The 10,000-nt window shown below is 50.6% G+C and overlaps 1 protein-coding gene across 5 annotated transcripts in view; it reads left to right on the top strand.

The window, feature by feature from the left end:
- MYLK (myosin light chain kinase) overlaps window positions 1-10,000 on the top strand; it is a 265,262-nt gene that overhangs the window by 238,688 nt on the left and 16,574 nt on the right. For all 5 annotated transcript variants that reach the window (XM_024756503.1, XM_024756505.1, XM_024756502.1 and 2 more), the window contains 2 exons: window positions 2,513-2,730; window positions 3,979-4,102. In XM_024756503.1, coding sequence (XP_024612271.1) covers window positions 2,513-2,730; window positions 3,979-4,102 — 342 coding nt within the window. The remainder of the gene's footprint in view (window positions 1-2,512; window positions 2,731-3,978; window positions 4,103-10,000) is intronic.

The following is a 10,000-nucleotide window of genomic DNA, read 5'->3' as shown; positions in this document are numbered from 1 at the left end:
GATAAATTTGATCCCTTGGAATAAGGTAGGTTTTCTTTCATTCATTCACTCACTCATCACTGTTAATTTATTAAGCACACATTTCCTCCGCCCAATCTTGGCCCAAGGCTTTATCCCATCTCTGTGGGTGGCAGCTTCTTTCCACCCACAGTCTTGAGCGTTTTGAAAAGAAACCTATATAGAACTGTTTATGTAACCCCTTCCATCCTTGAAAATGGACCACAAGGACAGTTTTCAAAATACATCAACTAAATTTGAATAGGTTTGAACCTATATTTGCACCTCTACTGAATAGGTTACCTCTAGAAATGCAGCAGTAATTATCTCCACGGCTGAGATTTCTACCACTCATTGCCTCAGACGTTCCCAAGGACACTGCAAAAAATGGTTTCTTGCTTTTTCAGAATATTTTAAATTTAAAACCAAACATTTTGGGGTACCTTGTCTGTGCCAGATATTGCCAGGTAAAAACAAGGGTCTAGAGATGAGCCGTACCTTTTCCAGACATGTTCACAAACAACTTTAAGACAAGGCAGACTTGATGGGGAAAGTGCAGAGATGAGAGTGTGGGAACCCAGGGAGGGAAAGATCATATGATGAAATTGGGAGTGATTTCTCGGAGGACATGAATTTCAGCTGGCTTCCCAGGGGTGGTAACTGAGTAAGCCAATATTTTTCAAACTTGTCTGATTTTAACAATGACCTGGGGTACTCATTAAAAATATGGATCACAACCCTTCCAAGATTTTCTAAATCAGAATCTTCAGGGGAGAAGCTTGGGAGTCTGTATTTTCAACAAGAGCCCCCACTGGTTCTTTAAAAAGGGAAAAAAAAAAAGATAATTAACTTTATTGAGCACTTACTATGTGCCAGGCACTTTTCTAAGCACTTTACCTGTATTAATTCACTCAATCTTCACAGCAACCCTGTGAGATAGTGCTGTTTTTATCTGCATCTTACAGATGAGGAAATTGGGGCTCAGAGATGTTAAGAATGGCCTGAAACCTAGGAACCTAAGAACAGAGATTAGAGTTTGACCTAGAGCCTGGGTGGAGGGCAACAGAAATGAAGGGCTTGAGGACAGAGGCGCCACCTGCTGGCCACACAAGGACATCCTTCTCGGTTGGTTCTAAAGCATTGGTTCCAGCGCCCCCCCAGCGGCCACTGGCACAGACTGACCTTTACCCGCTCAGCCCTCCCAGAAGTCTTTGTCCTGTGGTGATGGAGACCCACAGAGGCTTCCGTGTGCTGGGCCCCATGGTGTGTCCTTGTCTGTCTCTCCCTCAGGGGTCAGTAACAAGATCCACTTGGCCCGCAGCAGGTTGTCAGATGATAATTAATATGTGCTGAGCACCCACTGTGTGTCAGGCATGATGCTTTACAAAAGTTCCTTCATTCATAACTACTGTGATGTAGGGACAGATGAGGAAACTGGGGCTCAGAAACGTTAAGTAACTTGCCCAAGCCACAGAGACAGGATTCAAACTCAGCTCTTTCCCATCTTTGTGATGACGCCCTTAGAAGAGGGAAGCCCCTTGGAAGAGGACAGGCTCAGAAGGAAGCCCACTCAACCTTGTTCAGCTGGTGGATCCACAGGCCATTGTAAAAAAAGAACTTACTGATGTCTAGATGCTGCATAAGTTACCAAGGGGATGCTTTAAGGTTTCTGAGCAGCGAGCAAGGAAGGTGGGTTTGGAAGGCTGGGAGAGGGTAACAGAGAGGCCCCATGTGACTCAGCATTTGCACTGAAGGGAAATATGCTGGCTGGCCAATCCTTAGAAAAGACGCCCACTGCAGGCCCCAGAACCACCATGGCCAGGATCCAAAGTCTATCCGGGCAGGAAGGATGTACTACACTCCCAGCCTGGGCCAGGGAGCAGGGGAGGCAAGCTAGTTATGGCTGGAAGGAGTAAACTGCTGTTATAGGCCTAGCCAGAGGAAGCAAATCAATTACAACTGTAAGTATAATAGGTTACAGCCAATGCCTTTTACAAAATGTGCTGATGCTCCGTATTATTGAAGATATTTTTCTGTTTCTGGCTATGCAAAGCAAATGCTTACGGGTACTGTGAGTTTTTCAACTTCAGTTCTTTATGACTAAAAGACATGGCTGGAGAACAGGGTAATCCCTTACATCTATAGTCGTTTGGGGGAAAGAGTTTGTCTGGAAGTTACCCTTTTTGCTTAGGAGATCATTCTAGATCTCTCAGTTCATGGCCACCTCTGAGACTGCCTAGTAGATGCTTCCCTGAACCCCTCCAAAGCTTAGTGGGCACAGGCAGGGTCCCCCAAGCAGGAAACCAGGAGGACCGGGCCATCCTCACACAGTGGAAGACTGGGACCGACATAACGGGGCAGTGGTCTGGGACTCAGGAAGCTGCAGAAAATGCCTGGCACCCCCATACACTGGGCTTTCCTGGCCGTGACCCCTTCCCCCAGGCTGCCCTGGCCGGGCTCCCTGCCAGCCAGGCTCCCCGCTCCTGTGGTCTGAGCACCCCCTCTGTCCCCGCAGCGTGTCCGGGGGTGAGCTCTTCGAGCGCATCATCGATGAGGACTTTGAGCTGACCGAGCGGGAGTGCATCAAGTACATGAGGCAGATCTCGGAGGGGGTGGAGTACATCCACAAGCAGGGCATTGTCCACCTGGACCTCAAGCCCGAGAACATCATGTGTGTCAACAAGACAGGCACCAGGATCAAGCTCATCGACTTCGGTCTGGCCAGGAGGTTGGGTAAGGCCGAGCCACCTCTCCCATTGTCACCAACGCGTCACAGCAGTGGCCGTGGCTGTTTGTGTTCCAGGCACTGTATTAGACACAGCAGTATTAGAGGGGATGCCCCGGATCGGAGCTGAGATCACAGACCGTGGAGACCGCCCCTCCCACTTACTAGCTGTGGGAGCCTATGTCTCAAATTTCTTATCTGTAAATTGGGGTAACAGTAGGACTCACCTCATAGAGTTGTTATGGGATCGCTGAGTTAAGATAGGTAGAGGGATAAGAGCAGTGCCTCGCACACAGTAAGCACTTTGTAGGTGTTTTCATTTATTTTATCATGATTATTTTTTTCACTCTGGTGCCTTCAGCGGCAGAACATTCTGCTGCTGGCGCTCCCTCACATTTGCACCCTACCGTACAGTTTCCAGAGCACTTTCACCTACTTTCTCTCATCTGATTCTCACAGCAATGCTTTGAGGCAGGCAGGGCAGATTTTATGAGCCTCAATTTGTAGACCAGGAAACCGAGGTTCACAGTAGCTTTGCCCAGCAAGTCCCACGATGAGCTGGGGTGGAATGAGGACCTGGGGCCTAGTCCAGGGCTCTCTGAAGCATCACTGCTGTTCCTGCCCTTTCAGGAGGCAGGGCGCGTTAGGGGAAGGCGCTCAGGGCCTGAGTACCCAACCCAAGAGTCATTTTGGTGGGTGATGGTCCTCTATGGCTCAGAGGCACTACCTCAGGGTTACGGTTTTTCCCAACTAACCTCCCAGCAGCTCCTGGGAAGAGAGATGTGACACTACGTGTGGAGAGGTGGGTGGGGGAGGGGAGGAACATGGCTCAGGAGTCAGACCCCCTGGGTTAGGTCCTGACCACCATTTACTGGGAGGCAGGGTCGGGGGGGGGAGTCACTCCCTGGGCCTCCCTTTTCTCCTTGGGAGATGGGGTCATCCTCCTTGGCCAGAGCATTAAATAGGAAAGTCCTCATAAAGCAGGCAGCAGGGTACAAATGACAGACTGAATGGTAGAGATTATTTTCAAGCACAAGTCACCACCCCTGTCTCAGGGAACTCATGGGAGAGACAGACACATGGAAAGCCATTCCATCCGGGGCAGGGCGGTTTCACTGGTGTGTCGATGCACTCGTTCCACGAGGAGGCTGTTGTCCCTGTGCCGTCCTGCAGGGGGAGAGCCTCCCAGGTACCTGCTGACCTCGGGTTGGCTTAGGGACGTTCTGGCGATTGATCCCTCTCCATCCTGGTTGCAGAGAACGCGGGGTCTCTGAAGGTCCTCTTTGGCACCCCAGAGTTCGTCGCACCTGAAGTGATCAACTATGAGCCCATTGGCTACGCCACAGACATGTGGAGCATCGGGGTCATCTGCTACATCCTGTGAGTCCTGGGGCACACGGCGGGAGGGTCCCCAGGCTGCCCTGATGTTGAAGGGACCAGGGCGGGTCCTGATGGGGAGCCCGCCTAGAGTCAGGAGGGCGGTAGGCTCCCAACCCCCTCCTCGCTGGCCTGCCTGGCTTCTGTGCTCCTGGTGATGTCCACAGCCCACGTCACACTTCTGCAGGAGCGTCTAGCTCTACACAGCAAGAGCCCCGTTCTGGGGACCTCACCATCCTTGATGCTAGCCACCTAGGGGCCTTTGGTCAGGAGGACAGGAACGTGGCTGGTGCCGTGGAATTTACCTTCATGTGTGTACATGGGTCCATAGAGAAGCAGGGAGAGAGCCCAGGTGTACATCAGCTGTGGGTGTCATTGTCATCTTCAGAGGACCGCACCCCATCCTCACAGCAGAGGGACCCCAGATTCCAGCCTCATCTCTGCATCCAGTATACGGACTAATTAATAAGCACTTTTGATGATAGAGCTTTTAGTGGGACCCATAGACAACAGAAAGCTACTGTGTAGTAATTAGAATTGGGAAATTAGGTGGAAAATAGGAAGCCATTCCGTTAAAAAATGCTGGAGAAAAGAGGGAAGGCCAGTAATCTAGACCAGTGCTTCACAGACAGTAACATGAGGGGATCACCTGGGCTGCCTAGATTACAAATTCTGATTCAGAAGCTCCAGGGGACCTGAGAATCCACATTCCTAATAGGCGCTGGTTGCTGGTGGTGCTGGTCTGAAGACAGCACTTTGAGTACCAGGCCCTAGAGCACACCCTCTTGTTGGGATTTGGCTGATTTGGCCTCTGAAGCCTGAGGCCGCAAGCAGGCACTAGCCTTAGTGGCAGCCCCTGAGTTTCTGTGACATCACACAGTTATGGGATGGTCTCCCTGAAAATGCAGATATGCGTGTAGTCATTTTGTAAAAAAGTTTTTGTTGTTAAAGCAAAAGGACAAATTAAACATTTTCACAAAAAACTTGAATATTGACCTCTAAGAATACTTTCTTAGATCCATGGGGTCTTCAGACCCCAGTGTGAGAAATGGCTTTAGGTCATTCTACTGCACAGCCAGGTTTAGGAACAACTGTTACAAAAGCTTTAGCAGAAGCAGAGTGATTGTGTGTGTGTGTGTGTGTGTGTGTGTCCACCAATGTGGCTTTTTCACGTGCTCAGGAGTCTTACTCTCCCTGTGGGCTATTAGGACAGCCTACCTCAGTTGAACCTGTATCACAGGTTCTGTACCCCAGAGTCATCTTCTTCCCTGCTTGGGGTCACCCCCACCAACACAGCCTCCCCCAGAGCAGCAGAGAAGAAACTCTGGCCAGGAGAGCATCTCCCTGCCTCTCCCTACCCACTCCCCTCCAGGAGAAAGGGAGCTGAGGAGTGAAGAAAACTGTGTCAGATTCTGTAGTGCTGGCCCCTTGGTAAATAAAGGAGAGCAGGGCAGTGGGGACTGCCCCAGGCTGGATGGGGCTCACGCCGGATCTTTGCCCAGGAGAGGCTCTTGGGAAACGGTCTTTTGTCAGCTCCCTCTGTTCAGACCCAGCTGCCCTGTGGCTTGGCTTGGTCCTGGGTCCCCCTGCAGCCATCAAGGAGACTTGCCTTACTCTCTCCATCGGTTTTCCCACTACTGTAGAATCAGGACCATCTGTTTGGTCCTCAGAATAAACCTGGGAGTGGGGCATGGCAGAGATTCGGTCTTCAATTGGCATTGAGGTCACAGGAGCCAGGGAAGTCCACATGGCTGCCCACTTCCCACAGTCCTAGAGCATGGCCAGCTGTCCCAGTTCACCCAGCACTGATGGGTTTCCCAGGATACGGGACTTTCAGTGCTGAAGTGAGGACCATCCTGGGCAAACTAGGACGATTGGTCTCCCTACGGGTCAGGGCCAGACCGGTGACTAGACGCTCAGTGAATTTGCACAGTAAACACACCTATACCCAGACCCGGAAACTACACAATACCAGGCCCGCAGCCCTCCCAGTGCCCAGGCTCTGGTTACTCCCTCAGGGGTAACCTGGTCCCCATTGTAACATCACGCACCATGTTCACCTGCTTTTGAACTTTATATAAACGAAATCATACAGAAAGATGTGTCTGGCTTCTGCCCCACCTTGTTTGTGACCCCCATTCATGTAATGGTGTGTAGCTGTAGGCTGTTCATTCTTGGTGCTGTATAGTGTCTCACTCTGTGGACTCCATCCAGTTTACTATCCACTCTGTGCTGATGGACTGGATTCCAGTTTGGGTTATTGTGAGTATCCCAGTACACGTGCTTTAGTGAATATCTTTATGCATTTCTGTTGGATATATAATCTAGAACTAGAATTACTGGGTCATAAGAGCACTTTATTTTATTTTATTTTATTTATTTATTTTTTTGCGGTACGCGGGCCTCTCACTGTTGTGGCCTCTCCCGTTGCGGAGCACGGGCTCCGGATGCGCAGGCTCAGCGGCCATGGCTCACGGGCCCAGCCGCTCCGCAGCATGTGGGATCTTCCCGGACCGGGGCACGAACCCGTGTCCCCTGCGTCGGCAGGCGGACTCTCAACCACTGCGCCACCAGGGAAGCCCGAGCACTTTATTTTAAAATGAAAATTCTTTGAGGTGGAAGAAGTAATTTGGTTAACATGTTACATGGTTTGCTAGATTACTTTTAAAGCTGAGACCTAGGAATAGGGAAGGGCTTTTTGAACTGGGGGGAAAATAATTTTGATGAATGGGGCACCAGCCTGAAGGCATCTGGACAGAGGCGAGAGGAGGGTGGAGAGGTGCCTGTGGAAGGGGGGGCAAGTGAGCAGTGGGGGTGACGGACACAGGCCAGCCCTACAGAGCCTCCTGTAGCCTCCTCAGCATCCTGGCTGCTGGGGAGCCAGCACCTCTGTGGGCTGCTCTGCCCTGCGGGACTTTTCCTGCTGGCTCTCACAGTGGGGATTGAGGTCTGGGAGTCTCTCTCCTCAGCTAGGGCTGTCAGCAGGGCACGTGGTGTGAGAACAGAAGGTGGAGCCAGCCAGACTGCTTCCTCTCAGCCCTCGCTCTGCAGGATTCTGGAGCCACTGCCGGAAGCCCCCAGAAGAGGTTCTCTGGCGGCCCTCGTGCACCTTCCATCCCTCTCTTTGGAGCTTGGAGTCCTTGTCAGGGTCACCTTCCTTGTTTGTGCCAGAGGATGCCCCCCCCCGCTCCCCACCATCTCCTTTCTGGGGCCAGTGAGATATGGGGAGCTGGGGGACAGGTGATAACAGGTGTATCCCTCAGTGCAGATTTGGTGAGCACCTCCTAAGTGAGCAGCTGTGTCCCATAGGTTGTTTTGACTTTGCTGAGGGAACTCCTTCTCACACCCTCGGAGAGATCAGGGCAGATCCTGTCACGGTACAGGAGACCTGGCTCCACTGCCTGCCCAGGGTCCCCAGGCAGGGTAGAGATGTAGCAGGTGGGGTTCGGGGCCCCTTACCCTCTCACCCCTGATTCTGAAGGGAGAAGCAGATTTCGTGGATCTGCTGGAGACTTCTGCTATTACCAACACCCATTGGTTTCTGGCAGGAAGAGAGAGGACCAGGCTCTCTAGGCCACACTTCAACGGTGAAGAAATTCTAAGCCCCGCCTCCTTTTCTAAGACCTCCTTCCCTCTCTTATCTCCCTCCCCCCATTTTCTTAGGACTTGCTGTTCCCTTACTGCCTGTGGAGACACCAAAACCCTTCTCTGTGCCCTGCCCTCACCCCTACCCCAGAATTCCTTCTCCTCCTCCCCTCCCCCAAACTGCGGCCCAGCTTTCTCCTCCCTGCCAGCCTCCTGCCGTGCTCAGCAGCAGACCTTCCCGTCTCAGCTCATCCGTGAGCACGCACCGTGGTCCAGAGAGCCAGGTCCATCCCCGCCTGGAATCTAACTGCTGGGGACAGCAGCCTAGTGAGCTGGCGAGAAGTCCCAGTGCCCAAGCATCAGGTACCTACTCAGACTCAGATTTGGAGGCAGGGCTCTTCAGAGGGATCCAGTAGCTCCACCCAGGGCTGCTTCTTCCCTCTTAGCTGCTGAGTCCAGACATGCTCTCTGTTGCAGGTCCTGAGACCTCCGGGCACCCCACATCCACACCAGGCCCAGACACCACCTGCAGGTTTTGCTCTCCAGGGACTTGGGCTGTGGTTAACATGACTAAACCCTGGGTCTGTCTTTCCTAGGCTACTGCACAAAACGATGCCCAGCTCTTCCTGTGGGGCCTGAGCAGCCCTCTCAAATCTTCCCACCGCACCAGGGAGTGAGCATCCCAAGGGTAAAATGGGATAAAATACTAACTCCTTCCTGAGCGCTCGGTAGTTCTACTGGAAGATGTATGGCCTCCTTTGCTGGCCATTCATGCAGTGGGGTCATCTGCTTAAAACGCACCCTAGAGAAAGTGTCATTCAAGAGGCCTTCCTGCCTTCTGCCTCCTCATGCTCTGTCCTCCAAGCAGAGCAGGCCCCCGCGTCAGATTCCCTGGTGACGTTGGGCTGCAGTAAGAGATGAAGAATTAAGAAGTTAGAACACCCTGCAGCCATGTCCTTAGTTGACTCATTAGCACAAAGACTAATATTTAACCATTAAAAATGAACATTAAGACTCTGTATACACTTGTGAAAGACAATGTCAAGTGAGGAAAAAGTAGAGCGTCCAAGAACTTGCCCACACTGATGACAATTTTGTGAAAACCAGACAAATTCACTGGTTATGTTGGGGAGAAAAACACTTTACCTCTTTGGTTCAGTTCTTGGGGGTCTGCAAGTCAAACTGACAAAAGACAGATTAACGGGACTTCCCTGATGGCACAGTGGCTAAGACTCCATGCTCCCAATGCAGGGGGCCCGGGTTCGATCCCTGGCCAGGGAACTAGGTCCCATATGAGTGCTGCAACTAACACTTCACATGCCACAACTAAGGAGCCCACATGCAGCAACTAAGACCCGGCACAACCTAATAAATAAATAATTTTTTTTTCTTTAAGAAGGACAGATTAACAAAAAGAAAACAGATTTAATTATGTACATATGCACAGGTGTTCATAAAGAAATGTGACTCAAGGTACCTTTAAAATTTGGGGCTTATATACTACTTTAACAAAGAGTGATAAATTATACAGAAATAACTAGACGAAGGAAAAAGGGTTTGGAGCTTCTGGAGGGAGTAAATTGTGACAAGGTGACTAGGAAATGTATAGGGACTGTTCAGCGATATCTAATATGCAGATGACTGTCTTTCTCCTCTTTCTGGGAAGAGAAGAAATGGACAAATAGAACAAATGGAAATTTATGTCACCTTAACGAAGAGAAATTTATGTCCTGCTTTTAGACAGAAAGAGGGAGGACAAAGGGCTAATTGCCTTCAGCTCAAGGCAATTTTTATGCCCAAGTTCATATTTTGGGGTGGTATACTCTGATCCCCTTCAGTTAAAACCTAGGTGAGACTAGGAAAAGAGGTGAGTAGCTGTGTTTTTAATGCTAGGGTTACTATGTTTGTTGATTGGGTTGAACAACCCAACCATATATGATCCTATGCAAATTCTAGCAATAAAGAAAAAGTACAAGAAAGGAAGTTTAAAAATTCTGCAAAATCCCACCACCACGGAAAGGCATTACTAAAATTCGAATACTGTCTTCATCATCAGGCTCTGCATATTTTTTATTTTAGAGACGTACTGTTTATCAGGGGGAATGCTGGGGGAGCTGGGGCAGGTGAGGAGCCAGCCAAGGCTTGGGAGGGATTTCAGATGGATGGGCTGCCAGGAAGGAGGAGTGCCAGAGGCCAGAGGAGACTCTCCCCAACTATGAACATCACAGAGATTAAGCCCTATCTTTGCAGGATGACAGTTCCTAATTAGGAAAGGAGGTTTACAGAAGGCGGCCTTTCAGCATTCCACAGCAGGGT

This window comes from Neophocaena asiaeorientalis, unplaced genomic scaffold (assembly GCF_003031525.2).
Source record: "Neophocaena asiaeorientalis asiaeorientalis breed wild unplaced genomic scaffold, Neophocaena_asiaeorientalis_V1.1 scaffold22, whole genome shotgun sequence".
Classification (NCBI taxonomy): Eukaryota; Metazoa; Chordata; class Mammalia; order Artiodactyla; family Phocoenidae; genus Neophocaena; species Neophocaena asiaeorientalis.
Note: the sequence above shows the minus strand (reverse complement) of the source record. Positions and strands in the feature narration are given on the sequence as shown.